This window comes from Falco naumanni, chromosome 9 (assembly GCF_017639655.2).
Source record: "Falco naumanni isolate bFalNau1 chromosome 9, bFalNau1.pat, whole genome shotgun sequence".
Classification (NCBI taxonomy): domain Eukaryota; kingdom Metazoa; phylum Chordata; class Aves; order Falconiformes; family Falconidae; genus Falco; species Falco naumanni.
In genome coordinates, this window is record NC_054062.1 from 3350266 (window position 1) to 3369410 (window position 19145).

A 19145-nucleotide genomic window follows, 5' to 3' on the forward strand; every position below is an offset into this window, starting at 1 on the left:
TTAGTCACTATAATACTACTATCATCCTTGTTTTGATTAATATATCAGAAATGTGGGCATGTTTTAGACAGGATCACTTATCTCTCTCAGTAACATTTTCACATGGTCACAGCAACGTTTCTGTATCTATTAGCACTGGGAATCTCATTTTAACAAGGAGTTGGACTCAAAGTACTTGGGGCTGTCTCTTTAAATCTCTTCAGTAATACTGAGTACACAGATTTGAAAACCCAAAGGACTTCTTTTTCCTAGAAAATTGGTATTTATTTAACATATGATAACTCTGTTATGAAATTGTAGATTTACCACGCTATCCACTGTATGTTATTTAAGAAGCAACTAACTAGAGGTTATTAAGAACATATTGATTGAGTTATAAGAAATATGTAATAAAGACATATTTGGTTACATAACAATTAGTGCTGTATAAATGTGTTTTAAGAGGCAGATGGTATTTATTTAACACATAAGAAGTATCTCCTGAAATCTAAATTAAATTGGAGAAACTTAATTTACCTAAAAATGATTATGGGCTAAAAAATCCTGAATTAATTTTCAGAACTTCACGTAAATCCTTTTCACACACAGGGAATAAAAGGATTCAGTTACAAAATTGTAATTAAAGCAAACACTCTTCAGAGCACGAGACCCCTCTTTATCAACTCCCAATATGATTTGATTGCCCTCCTCATATTAATTTGCAATAAAGGTGGAAAATCTCATCTGGGCAGAAAATACCAGCTATCTGTCTCTTCAGATAAAGTGCAGGCTGGCCACTGAAATGGCCATGGTGCACTAGCAGTGCTGGAAGGAGTTTCACCCCTCATGGAGGCAGTGGCTTTCAAGGTGCTCTCGCTGAACAAAGCAGCAGTGCTGAGACAGCTCTTTGGGTGCTAATATGCTTGTAAATTCAGCCTCCTGCGATACCTACTGCTACAGTCCTGAAGGACACTCGAAGTTTGTTCCCTATAAAATAGCAAAGCAAAAACTGGAGAAGAGATGCAAGTAGGGAAGGTGAGTTAATGGTACTGTGAGAATCAACCATTTAGGAAGTTCTGTGCTAGGACTCCCATAGCTCCTGCGGCTCATCCAAGAGCTGCGTCAGACTATTTAGATGAAGTACCCAGTTGCTCAGGTCATGCTGGGGTAGAGCTGCACCGGCTATGAACTGCAACACGCTGTGACTCCCGTCCCGAGCCCTGCACTCAGTTCAGCTGTCGTTACGGGTACCACATCACTGCGTGCCTGTCAGACACAAACACACACACACACTCTGACCTACATGCTCTACACAGGGTGCAGTAAGATGACGCTCGCATGATATTCAGGGGTTTAGGTCCTTGGCTCTGTCTTGCTCAATTCCCATCTCAGACCTGCAGCTCAAGGAAGGAGGCAGCATTTGTTCCTCTCCCCGGCCCTGCCACCTCCCTGCCCTGGGAGTCTCCATTGCCCATCAGCTCAGTGTTGTCACGGGAGTAGAAACAAGATTCACTTTGTCCTTGCAAAGGAAACATGCAAAAGGAGGAGGGGGGAATGTGCCAGCAGAACTGAAGCCCACAGGTATTTGTGAGCAGCAATAACAGCAGGAATCACAGGGCCAGAATTGTTGATTGAAAATTACTCCCATAACATATGGAAAAAGATTTGCCCTTTACATGGCAAATCAATGGCCCTCAGCTGAGTGCTACAGGCTGAGAAAGGAAGAGCAGAAAACAGATCAATAACCTCCTCAGTATGAACCAATTTAGAAAAGAGCCTTAATCCAGACCGAGCACAGCACATGATAAAGCTGCGCTCCACGAGTGGGGCCTCAGGCTGTCCCCCTATTTCTCCCCTCTCCATTCAGTTCAGTGCCAGAGTACAGAGCAGCGCGTGATCACCTTTCAAAGAAGTGGCCATCAATGGGTGGAAACCACTCCAGCGTGACAGAGGTGGAGGTCCGAGACACGATCTGGGGGGCAATTGCAATAGGAGCCGGTTTCTTTGCGGGCTGCCAGCTCTGATAGACGAGGTCCAAGTAGCAGTGCATCCTGGCCACTTGGTTGGGTGTGAAGGAGTCCGTGCAGTCATCGTCTGAAATTACAACAGAAACCACATCAACCACGTGGGAGATCAGGCAGGAGCAAGAGAATTACAACCCGGTGAACAGCAGCTCCTTGCAAGGGCTGGGCTGGGTTCTCGCAGCACTCGGAAGTTAATAACCTGTGAACAAATTAGTGCCATCATCACTCGTGGAGGCAGGTGAAAGGAAACAAACGTTAAAAAGGAATAAATAAATAAATAAACCTTCCCTCCCTCTTGTCCGGGATACATATGAAGCACCTAGAGATCATCCCTAGGTGAGACAGAGACACATGGAGGCAAAGAAGCAGAAAGCCCCAGTGCAGCACCTTCTGGTCACAGTTGGGGCTACCAGTGGACCTCTGGGCTTAAAAGAATTTCATGACTAAAAGATTATCTCTGAGAGAGGATAAAAGGGCAAAGAACAGCTAGCATTAGCATAAAGGATTGCCTGAAATTCATGCAAACTGTGTGCAATAGAGTTTGACAGATTCCTTAGATTAAAAGGACACAGAATTTTAAAAATACATAATTTTTTAAAGTCCTTAAATTTTCTGATGAACAAATAAAAATGCTCTGAAAGATCAATTTAAAAAATAATTACTTTAAAATGTAAATTTTTGGTGCAATAAACCAACTTTATTTCTATTTTAAATCTCCTCCTTTCTGAACTTTTCATAAATGTTTTTGATGTTTCAAATTTGTTTTTCATTCAAAATGGAGAAATAATTTTGCTGGATATTTTCCCATAAATATCCATTTCTCATTTCATCTGTTTCTCCCAAACATGATTTGGCAACAAGAACACATCTAGTGTCCTCTGAACACAAGTAGAAAATTACTATTTCTCTATTGTGCAGATCACAGAAGGAATAAATATGTTGTGCAAAGTCACCCAGAAACGCTGTGCTGAAGAACACAATGCTAGCTCTTTAACCAGTTTTCTGGTACTCTTCCCATCAGATGGAAAGCTCTCAATCAAAAACACGGAGCGTTGTTTCCCCTGTGCCGGCAGAGTTCCTAGCCCAGTAAAGCTCAGTCCCAGATGGGACCTCTGCACGCTGCTGTGATACAAATAACAATGACAGTTTTGCACAGGTCAAGTAACACACTTTTCTGGGAAGATGCAGGTCACGAAGGCTTTTCAGAGAGTTGCTTGCATGCGTGTAAGTTGGCAGTTCAATATTGTAATAGTGTTACTAGATGCTCAGATGTCTTCAAGTCCATGCCCTGTGGAACTCAAGGGGAACAAAAAAATATGAATTTGTTCTAAAGAGAAGTGTGACTTTGCTGGCTAATTTAAAACCTTACCACATCTTCTCAGAGATGCAAGCAAAAGGAGACAGCTCCGGTCGGGATCCTGCTCAGACTACAGCCCTGAATGCAGCCCTACCACAGCGAGGACATGTCAGTTCACATGTTCTCCCGTGTCTCTCCTAATTCCACTGAGCAGCGAACCTCCTCTCATCAAACACGCACAGCAGATAGACAGACACCAGCAGCTTGAAAATATCTACAAATCCCTGTGGGTATGCAAAAAGCTGCTTTAATATGACATCTCTGGATTTCCTCAATAATTATCGATGGTCTATCCCTAAGCATGCTGTACAAGCCATAAATATTCTTCACAGAAGCACAGAAGGAGACAAAGGCCCTTAATAGCCATCATAAAGGAACAATAAAATATATATAGGACAAAGCAGTGAGACAATGGCACAGGAAAAAGATGACCTGCATTCTCAATCTGTTTGAACATCAGCACAGGCTGTGTCCTGGGGGAGGGGAAGGGAGGGGAGGCAAGGGGGAAAGGGATCTCACTTGATCACTTGATTTCAAAAAAGTTTCAAGATCCTCAGATGAAGCAGTAACTTGAAAATTCAAGAGATGTTGTTGGGATGATTATTCCAACAGAATTCAGAGGCAGAACTACTGCTGATTTCATGAAGAGTCATCTAAACAACTAACTTATCTTTTTATTTGGGAACACCATGGCTATTTGGACTTGTAAAAATAATTTACAAGTCCAGTTTCTCACACTCCTTGATCTTCTGGACATCGTAACTTGTGATTTCAGGGAAAGAACAGTTACTCCTTAAGTCAGTGCTTTGCTGCAGAGCTGGGGGTAACTGGACAGATGGATGTTAGAGACAGACAGATAAACACAACACAACCAAGCTGTATACAAGCAGCAAAACAGAAAGGAAAGAAAGGCAATGTCTAGAGCTGCATGACCTCAACCTAGTCATTTAAAATGTATTTCTATAGCAATTTGATATCCTGCTATATTTTTATTCCACTGGCAACAACAGAAAAGCAAACAGATTCATGCATGAGCTCTAGAGATACCCATCATGTCGCTTCACTTCATTTTTCAAGGGAAAAAAAAAAAAAAAAAAGGTTTCTGCTCGGAACACCAGCAGGTAGGTAGCTCCCCAGAGCAGATAGGTATCTCTGTGGTCTGCCTCTCTCTTTCAGATCTCGAGAGAGTTGGCAAGGCAAGGTCTGGCTGGAAGAAAAGACCTCAGCATTCGGAAACAAGCATGCTCCACCTCTCATCACACAGACATGAGCAGATTTGGTGGAGGGATATTGTCATCTGGAGTGGCACTGACTTATCCATGGGATGTTACCAGGAGGCTGTATCAGGCAGTAAGGCTCTGCCCTACCGCATGCACAGAAGTGCACAACATGCTGAGGAACTGACTCAGTGTGTGTATGCTTGTCCCTGAAAACACCCTCTAAACAAATAGAAAAATAAAGAGAAAACTAAGCATCACTTTTAGCTAGTGCCATGAAGGGCATAAAAGCATTTCTGTTATAAATCATTTCAATCTGTGCCCCAGATGGCATTAAACACTTTGCTTCTCTACAGTTTTATTACAGAATAAGCACTCCTATGACCTTTTGAGTGGGCAATCTGTGTTTTCGCCTGGAGTATAAAGGTGCCCTTCAGTGGCTAGAAGTGTATTGGTCACCTTTAAAATGTTGTTGATGCTGTCAGCTCAGTGTCACAGACCTTCATCAGGGCTAGATGTGACCCAAAATAAGGGGAAATATGACCCAAGGTATTCCCTGTTCTTTCTGGGAAATAACAGAGAATCCTTCAACTCCCCTTGAGCTTCCAGGGGTGCAGCAAGGACCCTACCCCACGCCCATCCGACAGGCAAGGGTCACAGGAGCTCATGCCCTCTTTGCATTATGCTAGACTGAGGCTGAATGCCATGAACCGGCACCCCTGAACAACACAGTTGTGCCTACAGAAGTCTGCAGAGTTAAAACTACAAGATAAGGCTTTTGCTTAAGCAGCTTGTTCCTCTTGGAGGGGTGTTTTTATGGCACTGATATGGAGCCTTTAGTTCTTTAGCCTATAGTCCCAGCACAAATCAGCACAGCACACTCGTAGTCTTTGACCAGAAGAGCAATCCTGATCCAGGTACCATCCTAGTATTCACACTCTAATGATGAAAAACAAATGTGCGTGATTTTAGCTGAACCACAGCAGCTCCAAATCAAACAATAAACATGGTATTTGAACAGACACCTGGAGGGATGAGCAGTGTCTCATTAGATGTCTACCTAGCACAGGTGTATCCTACAGCCTTGGTAGTACCAATAATCATCTGACATTCAATATCTCCTTGGGAGAAGGTAAACAATCTCTGAATTTGGGTTTTCAAAGAAGACCTCATAGATCAGGCATCCAGATCCCAGGGAAAAAGGGTGTCAAATTTTCTGTAGAGCCCTTAGAAGCTCTTTTCTTAATGTTTATTTCATTACCTCCTTCCCCCAAACCTTCTGCCTGGTCTTCCCATGAAACTATGTAAAGTTGGGGAAGCTGGGTAAACATAACAGGATAAGTGGAAGAGGTTCCTGAGGCCATCAGGTTTGTTCCCTCATCAAGCCTGATCCTAGACCAATGGACACACATGTCAGTATAAAGCCCTGCATGAGATGGACTGTAGGAATCAGAGTTAATAGTGCTATTCCTTGTTCTTGCCCAACCACAGACCCCACCAGCAAACCAAGGAAACCCAAGTACCTGCGTAGCTCATGAAGTTACTGAATGGTGTGTTTAGGAAACTGTGAAAACCGCACGTGTCATTGCCAGGTCCAGGATCTCCACAGAGCTTGTGCTTAGGAGCAGGGTTGGTGTCACTGCAGAGGTCCCCGGTCTCGAAGGAGGGCTCCGTTTCCATGCACGGGTCGCTGCAGGAGAGGATCTCTGAGATTCCCCGGAAGACGTGATAGAGCCCCAGGCTGTGCCCGATCTCATGGATCATTGTGTGTGTGTGGCCAGGGATGCCATAGAAGGAAGGATTCAGCACAATGCCGCCTGCGAGGGGAAAACAGAATAGCTTCCATGTTTGCCTTGTCTTCCTTGGAGGAGCAAGAGAAAGGGAAAGGAAGGCAATCCAAAGGGCAGATCCACTGGCAGTTCATCGCATTCTCTATAGCATAGACTGCTTTTTGCACCATCAGGCACATTGCTGGCTCAGAGAAACTGCACAGCAAGGTTTCATCTCACCTTTCATCTGGGGCTCTAAGGATGAGGAATCGTGGGACAAAGCCCAACACCTTAAACCAAAAACCAGTGACAGTCAGTCTTTCAACTGAATATGTTCAGTTTTCCTTGTTTGTTAACTTAGAGAAAAATCCTACCTGCAATTACTTCATGCTAAGCGATTTCAAATAATTTAACGTGCTTAAAGAGAATGATTCTGCCTAGATGAGTGTAAGCAATGTATCTGATACCAAGAGTCAAACAAAACATACCTGGAGCACTCTCTGTATTCCACAGGGTAAAGTCATAAGAGAAGCCTCTTAATTTCTGAAACACCCTAAAAATTGCAGTAGGTTGCACCAGTAATTGCAAACTAATAGCTGGACAAAGAAATCAGAATACATCCAAGGCTGGAACAGTTTTTGCAGGGTGTGCTCTGATCATACAGACAGCTTTGAAGAAACTGTCAGAAACACACTCTGTTCATATACCCAGACAAGCCTAGTTTGATCTGAACTGCACAGTCCACTAATGAATATGCATAAGTCTAATGTGTCAAAAAATATGAAATCCTGGAATGTGATAGTTCTGAAAGAACTGCATGGTTGTTAAATGTGCTCAAAGAAAACTAACGGTGATTTTTTTTGTTGTATGAATTACAGAATGTGTAGATAAGCAAATAGTAAATTAGTGAGGCTTTACAGTATATTGAATTAATCATAAGAATTATATTTTTAGCTCAGTTAGATGTACCTTTGGATTTATGGTATGTTTCATATCATCTTTATTTAGCTTGTTGATCTCAACTTTTCCAAGCCTTTTATTTAAAACTGTTTGTGCATACTGCCTGTTATGGCAATGTGAGACTGCTTTGTAAAAAAGATATCGTGGAAAAATAAATCTTAGATATGGTATACCAATAATTTAGTGACGATGAGGAGAAAAATGTTTCAGCAGGAGGAACTTTATCAGTGACTGTAGTGCAGGGAAGATGAGATCATCAGATTCTGACACACTATGGACTCTTTCTTCTCATCTGCCTGGAGATTTGGTTGCAATAACCCGGGAATTAGTGAAAAATAAGACTGGAAAGATCTTAAGTCATCTAAATTTCACTCTCAAACAATATAAGACCAATTAGGTCTATACAATCCCTCACACATATTTGTCTAACATCTCTTTCTTTACAACCCCTGATGACATGACTGCCCCAGCAATCAATTTCAGCACTCAGTATCCTTACAGCTGCAAGCATTTAACTCACATCTAATCTGACCTGATTTTTTTGGCAATTTAAGTTCAGGACTTCAGTCCTGCCTCACACGGATAAGAAGAGCAGAAGATGCTCCTCCGCTTTCATCAGCTTTTATTAGATTGTCATCATCCCCACTTCAGGATCTTTTCCTTCAGCCTGAATAACTGGAATCCATTCAACCTTTCCTTCTAGTGAAATCCTTTTTCTGGAGCTCCCTGGCTGTCCTTCCCCTTTGGTTTTCCCCGTTGTCTCACGTCTTCCTCCAAACACATTGTCCAAACACAATACAGTATTCCAGCTGAAATCTTATCAATGCTGAAGAGAGAGGAAGGACCACTTTGGATGTCCTGCACAGACACATGGATAAAGAGCAATAGAGAAAAGATTTTCCCTTTGTGCATGGGGCATGTGTGACTACACACAACACCGTGGAGAAAAGTCACATAGCCATGTACACATACATACATAGTATTAAAAAAAAATGGACTAAAAATCTAAATACAAACACAAAAGAATGAATAAAATCAATTGCACTGCAACACCCTGCCTATTACACCACATGTAGCATCTGCACATCCTTTTCACAGCACTAAACTGTTCCTTACACTAGTTCTCCACAATCCCGATTAATTGCATACAGACCCACCAGTACACAGCCACTGCGGCCCCTATGTTCCCTCTATCCCTCTCTCCACCTTTATACAATACGTGCTCCGATTCCTCTGGTGCTTGGGCTCTACCCAGGTGGAGCCATTTACATGCAGAGAGTACCCTGGTATGTTTTGTGGGGGTTGTTTTCCCAAAAATAATTCCAGAGTTTTGTTTTCCAATGGCAAGAGTACTGGTGGAATTCCTCAGCAGGATGTGCCTTCAAAATACAGGCTGGGTAAATGGTTCTGGCACTGGACAGCCCTGAGGCAGCTGGAGAGGGAGATTTTATTTTTGCCTTTGTTGAAAATTTATATTTTTCACAGCTGTCAAGAATCTAAATCAATTGCAGTTTTACAGAAAAGATAAACTCCCTCACGCAGACAATCTCTATCCCAGCCTTTAGATCTGCACCACAGGACATATTTCATATTTTTTATTAAGTACATATTGGATTTATAGAAGAGAGTAAAAAAGATTAAAGATGAATTCTTACAGACCAAGCACAGGTCTGGGAGGGCTATTATGACAGGAAATTATGACCATTATTTATTTATTTTTACTTTTTGCACTGCAAGTCAACTTTAAACTGTTGGCTAACGTCTTTTTTTCTCGTGAGATCTTTTTTTGGTCAATGAATTCTGTCAATACACTGTAGGAGCTGAATTTAAATTGTTTTGCTCAGGCATGATGTTGACAATTAGCTTAACGAAGTGACAGAAGAACTCCTCAGGACTTTGGGCGAGCCCCAGCCTTCTTGCAGAAGGTTCTTCTTGGCACTCTGGAGCTCTCTCCTTGTTCTCTGCTCCCTCCCATGGCAACACCAAGGGAAGTTGTGAAAATACTCATTTAGGGAAGGATCAGCTCTACTGCAGCTTTATTTCACTCCAGCAGTGGCATTAGGGCTAATGTTTCCCACCAGCGAGCTATACTGTTGCACAATCAGAAGCAAACGGTTACTGTGGGGTTAGTGCTGGAGCTCTGGTACTACAAAGTGAGAGGAATCACATTGGCATGGGTGCTGGCTGAGGATGGGATTGATATCTAGCTTTGGTTTTACCAGAAGATGTGCCATGGGGGATGCTCGCTGGCAGGCATTCACAGCATCTTCTGGTTTGGGTGCTCCCAGCAGGAGCCCGTGGACACGGAGCTGGAGGCAAGTCAGAGTGGAAGTGGCTTCACTTCCAGCCTAGCTTGGCAGGAGACTGGATGTGTGTCACTGCTGGTCCTTGGGAAGGGAAGTTTGCTCACACTTCTTCCAGAGCAGCTGCAGAGCTGGGTGTTGTAATAAAACTTCTACTAAAGTAGGGCAGCCAGTTCCAGCTGCTTAGTTTGACCACAGAGCCTCTCTCAGCTACGGAGACAGGTGACTATAAAGAGATGTTAACATCTATGTTTTGGGGTAATGTATTTTTGAACATGGAAAAGCCTCCCTTACTGATGGCTCAAGCTGTAGCTCAGCTCTCGTAGTACACTTCAGAATAATAAACACCATATTTTGCTCTCCTCGTCTAGGTTTACATTTGCCACAACTTTTTTGTTCTGCTCAATATGGGGCTGGGTAATATAAAACCTAGCTGAAACAGTCTTTCACAAAGACTGAACCTGGCTGAAACTGGATTTCAGTTCCAGCCTAGGAAGGCCTGGACAAGCTGGAGAAATATCTGGAAAACTTGTGAGAATCCCTGCTCTTGTAAGATGACCTGATCAGGTTTGCAGCCCGCGGGAGGTTTGTGCAGTTAGGAGTACACACAGACTCAGTGGGTGCCTTCTGAACCTTTTGAGGTTCATCTGACATTTCACAAGGAACACAGGTCCGGTGGCACGGCAGGTGTCAGGGCAATGAGTCATTTGGGAGCTTGCACAGCTTTGTCTGGATCCGTGCGTTCCAGCAGCCATACTCAGCAGCCTAGTTATGAAACATGCAGGGCAATCTGCAGGGTAGTGAACTCTTTCCAGTTCCACTCAAATGAACATTAGAAATACAATCTCTCAGCGGTTTGCTCTTTTGCACATTGGTAGAGAAAAACAGCAACAATTTTAACTGAAGTCTGTAAGGAAAATTAATTGAACACTTACTAAGTAATGTACTAAGGATTAGAACCTAACAGGCTAAGGTTAAAAATTCACTTCTGTCTAGCATCCCTGCACCTATCCCCCAATCTTCTTTGCAAAGTGCTCCCATGGAGTGAATGCCCTGTAAAGTAGCTTCACTTAAAAGGTGAAATTCTTTCAGCTTGACATCATCTACAAATACCATAATATGCTTTGGGTTTATAACCTAATATTTTCCTGGTTGTGAGCCAGTATCTGGGAATCGTGAAATACTTTTTTTCCCCTGACTATATATTAGAAGAATGATAAGAAATCAGAACAGAGCTTAACGCATATTTATCTTTCCTTCTTCACGCCTCAAAAGAAAGCTTTACAAAGAAGAAACATCTCTATCGCTCACCTAGATGCATCAAGGCTTCCTTGTCCCAGGGCCAAGTTGCCACTCCAGCCAGCTCTTCCTCGGAGGAATTGGCAAAGAAGATGTTGAGGTGTGTGGATCCATCCAGCTTGAGTATGTTCTTCAGTTCGTTGACATCTAAGTATGCTCTGTAGAAAAAGAAAAGCATTTTTTCCAAAAGGTGACAGAAAAAGCAACAAAGTCTTGAAGAAGTGCTGCAATCCAGGAAAAGATCTTATAATATCCTGCGTATCAGTCACCTGAAATATTTTAATAACGCACTCCCAAACTTCAATTACATCACATTCACAGAGTGAATCTCATCTAAGGACTTCAGGCCATTGATTAACTAAGGCCACAAAATCCAAGGTAAATACATAAAGCTGTCCACATTCCTAAGGTAAGTACAGGAATCTATTTATTACGAATGTAATTAAGCATGTATTACGGTCAGTAAATCTTTTTATATCAGCCGTTATCTTACACATTTCCTCTAAGCTGTTTATTATTGTTACCTCTAATTTTCCTTCACAATAACAAGTTTCACATCTTCAGGCTGGCGCAACATCTAACACCAGCTCACCAAGTTACTCCTTTAGCAGCGGTGGCAGTATTGTGCCAAGATGCCCACGCTCCGACCCTGACATAGGGTGGGCGTTTGGGAATTGCTATTTTCAGCAAGCAAAGTTGTGCCAAGAGGTCCCCTTGCAAAGAGATCTCTGCAGGAGTGGTACCATATCATGACATAAATTCCTAAGGCTCCTTAGGTCACCCCCTCAGGCGAGCAGCATTTCTTCTTAGCTTTTGGGATGTCTGGAGATTACAGAGCAACCTGCTTGCAGGCAAGCAAAGCCAATCCCTTAAGCTTGCTGGCCATTGGAAGTACTTTTCCCAGTCCTTTAAAGAAGCAGGCTTTGTCAATACTGGAATACGGGAGCTACCTGCCGAAGTGTGTACCATGCTGTCGCATTGCTTTCAGTGGCACTGTGGTGTTCTAACTCAGAGCAAAGCTGGAGAAAGTGAAGCATAAGAGTAAATCCGTTGGTTCGCTGCTTCTAGCTCAAATTGTCTTTCGATATCAAGTGCTGTACTAAAACCAGATCTAAAACACGGCTAAGTTCTACTACCTTCACTTGACAGGTGGAAACAACAGAGAGTGGACTCTGAGTCAAGCATGGTTGAGTAGCTTGTAAGGAAAGGACCCCATGATGGTCTTGAGCAGATTGAGTCCTGCTTCCTAAAGTCCCCCTTTTCCTTATGTGTATGGGTGTGTGGGGCTCACGTAGCTCTCACAAACCAAACGTGCTCACATTCAGCAAGTACGGTTCCTTGCATACTTTGCAAGGCTTTTGTTCCCAGAAGGGTGAAGAAAAAATAGGGGAACTGGCTCAGCACCAAGATCTTTCTGTCCTTCCCTGGAGGACTCCCCAATGGAAAACACATTCATATTTCCACAGTAGCTTCCCCTGCCACTTGCTTAAGTCATTGCCTCCAAAATAGTTCATGGCTGGGTGTCCCCAGGCCCTCGCTGACTCATCGAGGAAGACGTGCTCTTTGGGGACACCAGTGGAAGGGTATGTTTCCATTCCATACAGTGTTTATCTTCCAATCAAATGTGGATGACATCCTGAAGGACAGGTCAGCACTGTGACCCTTTACACATTTCTCATCTCTCCAGTGTTCCCAACGCATCTATGGAAAATACACAGATCTTCCCCTTAGCTCCTCAAGCTTGTTCTGCATGTATCTGCACAATGTTCTGAGGCTGTGCGTAACCTATTTCTAGGATCTCCTTTGTGCCTTTGAAAACATCTTTTCCAAACACAGACACATACATGTCCACGAGCAATAGTTTACAATTGTGTGACAGTTAATGTGCACTTCCACATAAAAGTGTAAGCCCATCAGGGGAATATGGGATGGAGGATGCATGCGTATGAAGGGGACAATGTGTATGTCTGCACATATGGCAGCATCAGTAAAAGACAGTGAGCAAAAGCATAAGGGAGAATGCGGCAGCGATGTGATACTTCGTGCAAGAGAGAAAAGGACAGAAACAGAAGCATTGCGTACCTTTAAGTGGAAAAATGCTTGTGTGTTTTGTATCACAGTGGGAAGGAAAGGCCGCCTGTCTGTGTTGAGACTGCAGTTGTTGACTCTGGATGCAGATGCTTTATGGCCTATGCAAATCCCTGTAGGATATAATCACACTCCCCTCTGGAAATTACCATTTTTATCCCCGCTTCTCTCTTATGGTTTCAAATAATCTAAACAAATAATTATTTATTTTCAGCTGTCTCTTTGCTTATTGTTTACACAATTCAATCCCCATTTACATCCTCAGTGTGTGGCTACAATCACTCTCTCACTTGCACACAGGCTATGTGCTTCAACATCTAGGGCTGTTCTGTACATGGATTATTACTGCAGACAACATCCAGAGCAGACAGCATTTAACTAATTAGCCAGTGATGTCAGTGCATCACCAAGACTGAACTCATGTCTTACGTAAATCCACCATACTAAGTCAATTGGACTTGGTTTGATATTATTTCTCTGACCACTACTCTGCTAGCCAAGGGAAGTCTGAGAATGAGCAGAATATATTCGAACGGTATAAGAGCAGAATGCTAAGAGGATTTTCAGCAAAAGGTTTACACAGGAGTAGGTGTAAACAGATAGTGCTTGGGAGGAAGTAAATGCAAACCCTTTTGTAAAAGCAGTCAGCAATCCTCAACACAAAAACATGTTCAAACATTTAGCCTAGGCAAATCCCTTGTAAGCGTGTGAACATGCGCCTGCATGTGCGTGCATGAACAGAGGTGTGTGTAAGCAAGGGTTTGGACTGTGCACACATGCAAGACAGCCAAGAGTATGTATGCAAAGGAACCAGCGTGCGTGTGTGTGTGTGTAAGAGATAAAAACATGAGCTGGAATTCCATCCTCTCCTTCCTCCCCATGTTTCTAATAACCTCCCATCCCTATCCATCATCACCACATTCCTACACTCAAGGAGGCATAAATTAACTACTTTTGCAGTTCATGTCCAACTACGTAGCCGCAGGCAGCAGACCCAACAGTTACCAGGTCAAAATAGTTTTCAGTTATTGCCTTGGACTGGGCTGACTCCCCCCTGCTGCCGCGGCTGCTTTGTTATCAGCCCAGACTATCTGACCCAATGCAATCTGCAAGCATTGCTTACACTTCTCAAGGTTATGTGGGTCCCCTGATAGAGGACATAATGACTGTCACATGGGCTTGTGCCAAAGGGAGCCAAAGAGCCCAGCCTTTCCAGCACTGCCAAACTTGCATTTCAAAGACATGAGTGCAGTCTTGGAAAAGGATCAAAGCCTTTCCAACTGTCATTAGAATATTTCCTTTATGCATCTCTCCGTGAGTGCCAGCAACATATTTCATAAAATTCATTGGCTCGAGATGGTACCTCCAATATAAACCTGAATGAGGGAACTGTCAGGGCAAGTCTATGTGGAAAACAAAACAAAACCCAAAGCACAACAAAACACGTGTAATTCCTGTAATGGAAAAAACATACGATGCTGTAAGCATGCCTTGCTCAAGAAAGCCTAGTGAGCCTATTAGTGCATCATAAAAGGTCTCCTTCGCTGGAATCTGTTTTAGACATAGAAATTCTATGGGCTGTTTAAGGCCATTTGGGACACCAAATCATATCAGGCAATGTGCACATTCCCACCCAGATCTTTTCATCGACTTATTTCTCCAATGCACAGCTTCAGCTTGCTTTTTTCCTCCACTGCAGTGTAAATAGCCCTCTGAAACCATACTGTACAGCAGCTCACCCTTATCCAGTAAGCCCCAGACCTCAATCAGTAATATGTATCCCGTCCAGTGCTCCAGTTTCAGTCTAATGGAGTCTTTAGCTCATCCAGCATTGTCTCGCGACTGCCCTACCCGGCACGCAGCCTGCCCCGTCAGTCACCCGAGCCATTATCCCCATGCCTGTCTCGTCTCTCCTGCCCATTTCCTGTCCATTTGGGCTATGGCAGCAGGACTCGTCCCTGGGCGGTGAGGTGCACCGCCCCCACCACCACCACCCCCCCTGCCCCCAGCAGCCCCACCTGCCCACCATGACCACTGCAAGGAGCTCCCTTCTGGCCCTCAGCGCCAAAGCCAAAACCAGCCACAAATCTCTGCCACGTAGCTACAAACACATTTGACAATGGCTTTGAAACTCAGTTGATGACAATGGCTTTGAAACTCGGTTGATATCAGGTCTAATCGCATTAAATTTGGCCTTTGTGACTAGAGTTGACCAGTTTTCTAACTGGGTTGGAAATTCTTCCCTCCCCCGTTTTCTTCCAGGTCAGAGAGTGGCTTTCCTGTGTTTCCCTAATGTGTCTGGGGTGCAGCCTCTTGCACTCATGGGTGTTTTTTGCAAGGAACGCAAAGCCTTCCAGCCCTTATAGTTAGGAAATGTTTTCTACTGTTTGCACTAAGTTACTCTCTATCTGACTGTTTTGGTGGTTTTTTTTTTTCCTTTCAAAGACAAGTGTTGCTTTACAGCAAGGAAACAAACAGGGTACTTAAGGGATTACTCGCAAGACCGCACCCAAACACAGAGTAGGAACTTTGCTGTCTGCTCACTATGGAGTATGGTCTCCATCTGCCTGATGAGTTTGTTAGCAATAAAAGGCATTGCATTTCATAATTAAAAATAACAAACAAAAAAAACCCATAAAACCCCCCAAATGCCAGCATCTTCTGAATTGGGAAGTCAGCTGTAAAATTCTTTGTTTTTTCTCTTGACATAAAACATCCCATCCCTTACCTAGTGGTTTCAGCATATGGCAGGACAGAGTAAACCTGCTGGAATCACAGGGACCCAGTACATCGTGCTCCTTCCCAAGACCCCTTGTTGCAACTTTCATATGATGCTCTCAAAACAGCTGTCAGCCCATCTTAAACCATGGCATACAGTTTAGCAGACAAAGAGAAAGCCTTTCTGGACAGCCCTGGCAACGCTCACCAGCAGCCTGGGACAGATCCAGGTGTGGTTCCCAGCGTGGTGTGGCTGATAGCTCTCGGTGGCGTTCCCCTGGTCCCACCAGCTCTGATCTTGGCCCCAGGATTGACAATAACTTGTTAGAGCAGCAAAGACCACACCAGTTGGTATCTGCACACTTACCAACTGTCTGTCCCGTTTGTTCAAGCAACACAGGCGGCCCAACATTTTAGGGTGCAGAGTCTACCTAGAGATTTTCAATATCTGCAGCCAACAGCAAGGATGGTTTGAGATACATGATGTTCTTTCTGAAGACAGTGGCAAGAGCCATGACATCAACAGCACTGAAACCTGACTTTAAAACGGGGGCCTTTGACAGAAGGGCATAATTTACCTTTCTCTCTGTAATTTACCTTTTCTCTCTGTGATTTCTCAGTCTTGGGGGGTTAGACACGGGACTCTCCTTCTGGATACGCAGTGTTGATACCAGTGTATAAGCAGCCTTTTGCCTTCTGTCACAGAGTCACAGAAAAACAAGCCTGGAAAGGATGTCCAGAGACCACTGCTGCTAGCCCTCCACCCCAGAGCAGGGGCATCTCTGTATGTCACACCAAGGGAATTTTTATCTAGCTCATACCACCGACGACAAAGACCTCTGCTGCTGCCCCAGCAGCCTGCAGCCCATGGCTCAATACATTTACAGTCAGGAAGTTTCTCTGAATGTCTACCTGAGTCTTTTTTGCTGCGGCAGATGTGCGTGACTATTTGTACCATTCCTCACAGACAGGGAGATTAGATGATTCCCTTCTGCTTCACCAAGCCTATTACTTACTTGAAAGATTATTATATCTCCTGTAAGCCATCTCATTTTTAGGCTAAAACCACCTTATTCCTTCAGCCTGTCCCCACTGGTTATATTTTTTTAAGACCTCTGGTCATTTCTGATGCTCTCATCTGTGCTCTCATCTGTGCTCTGCACATCTTTCTCAAAGGCAGGTCATCAAAAGAGGACACAGTCCTCCAGCTGAGAGCTTATCAGTGCCATATAACTGCTACGTTTGTCCTGTCTATCACCTCCAACCTGACAGAAAATACACAGTAGAGATTTCAGACCTACAAACATTTCTAATTTTTTTTTTTTTCCTAAAGTGCTACAGGTCTGTCAAAAACCTGAATCAAAAAGCCAACCTACAAACCCCCTTTAGCAGTGGACTTACAATAAAATTTTTGTCTGACTTGATGTTAAAGATCTGACTTAGCTGGCAAATTTAATTTTGCTCCTCATTTCAGATGGATTGCCATAAATCATGTGAAGCAGGAAGCGTGCCTCATCTACATTTGGTTTAGTGTTAATTTAAGACAGTGGTGTAAGTGTAGTAAAAGTCACGATAATTTATTGATAAAGGTATAAATCTTTCAGCAATTGGGACAGAGCCTGAAATAGAGCGGAGCCAGGATATTACAAGTGAAAGGCTTCAGGTCCCCATTTAGATTCAGATCTCTGCCTGTGTTCACACTGAAATCCAAATGTGTAACTGTAATTCCGACCACATCCAAACCATGCAGTCAGTAGGTCATGTCCACAAGCATAAATTGCAAACACTGTCAGCACACGCAGACTTGGCAGCTTTTAAAGAATTCTGGTTTATCTGCTGCAGCAAAATGTCCTCTACAGCCCCCAAATCTGGTCTCCTGTTGCAAGGATGGAGGAATGTTTTGGAAAAAAAGAGAAAAAAAGAAGAAAAAAAAAGAAAAAAAAGAAAGATAAGGATCCAAGAAAAGACAGTTAGGATAATTGTTCAAATATAAACCCAGCTTGGTTTGGGTAGGCTTGGTAGCCTGTGTTTAACTTTGCATCGTTTCCCTGTGACACTGCTAATGCATTCAGGTTAGCTGGCTAAAGCTGGACGAGGTTCTTTTACATCAGTGGCAGGTCCTATGGTTAAGACTGACCCTAAGCAACACATATTAAAAAATAAAAGCCCATGTGTTACAAAAGTCCGGGTTTTCATTGATCCCAGGGTGCCCTTTTTTCCAAATTGATTTTTTTCTACGATTATGCTAGTGACTCAAGGCTTTACTCACCCTATTAAAAAAAAATATTAAAATATGTAGAAAGAAAATAAGAGTTTTACTGTGCAAAACATGGGAAAACCTTTGGGTCTAGGTTTTCTTTATTCTGCAACAGAGACCAAAAGCAGCTCCTTGGTCTACAGTAAGGAACTCTTACAATTGTCAAGTCATCAGTTTCCTTTCATTTGCTTTGAAATGCTGGCTTTCCAGCTGGATAGTCCTAGAACTAAGCACATTTCTACTATAACATTTTGCACTATATATAGAACTGCAACGAAAAAAAAGAAAAAAAAAAAAAAACCCACCAAAAAAACACCACTCCCTACATAAAGGAAATTATTTGCTACTAAGTTCTAAAAATCAGTATTATCATCTATAGAACCCTAATGGCGCACCCCTGCTCAGTCCTATCTGACTTTCTCATAAAGGACCTCTAATAGATGATACTGCTTTATTTTATGCAATTACCTACAGATAAACTCTGGATGTTGCAAATGCAGTATCTGCTTCATGGGCTGAGCAACAGATTGGAATAAACCTGCTGGCTGGGCTACTCCAAACCTAGCTCTGGGTCCTCTTTTGGTTTGGTTCATGTAAGCTTCTAGTTTGAGCCAACTTCTGTTCTCCCTGGGCTGCCCACAAGTCTCGGTGCTCACTGTGATGCAGTTGCTCCAGTGTACATCTAGAGTTAGTCAGAGCAAAATCTGAATCCCAAAGTACAGCTTCAGGTTCAAATCCAAAATCTCAAAGGAAACCTCAGTTGAAACAACCAATTTTTGCCCAATTTCTGGCCAACACAACTTGCTTTTTTAAGAAGGGAGGCGGGTTTCCTCAGATCTCCACACAGATTCTCTCAAAGATTTGTAAATCCTTGCCAAATCCTTCACAAACCTGGGCTGAGATTCAGAAATACAGTGAAAACAGATTATTTTATTTATTTTTTTTTTCCCCCGGCACTTTTGCTGCTGGTTCTGGCCAGGATAAGGACGAGTAAAGGCTCAGGGAAAAGAATGGGGAAAAAGATGATGCAAAAATTTTCAAATGTCAAACATGTTCTGTCTGAGCTCTGGGCAAAAATTTAGGGTGGCTGTAATGTACACAAAATTATTTGTTTCCTCTCTCCCTTTATCCTCCCAGGCTTTTTTGCCCACTTCTTATAGTAGAGACCCAACCT

At 43.1% G+C, this 19145-nt stretch overlaps 1 protein-coding gene across 1 annotated transcript in view; it reads right to left on the reverse strand.

Annotated features, from left to right (window-relative positions):
• The window catches only part of PAPPA (pappalysin 1), a 181831-nt gene that overhangs the window by 117182 nt on the left and 45504 nt on the right, over positions 1-19145 (reverse strand). Inside the window, exons 3-5 of the mRNA XM_040607353.1 lie at positions 10921-11066; positions 6101-6394; positions 1881-2073 (exon numbers count right to left, since the gene is read on the reverse strand). Coding sequence (XP_040463287.1) covers positions 1881-2073; positions 6101-6394; positions 10921-11066 — 633 coding nt within the window. The remainder of the gene's footprint in view (positions 1-1880; positions 2074-6100; positions 6395-10920; positions 11067-19145) is intronic.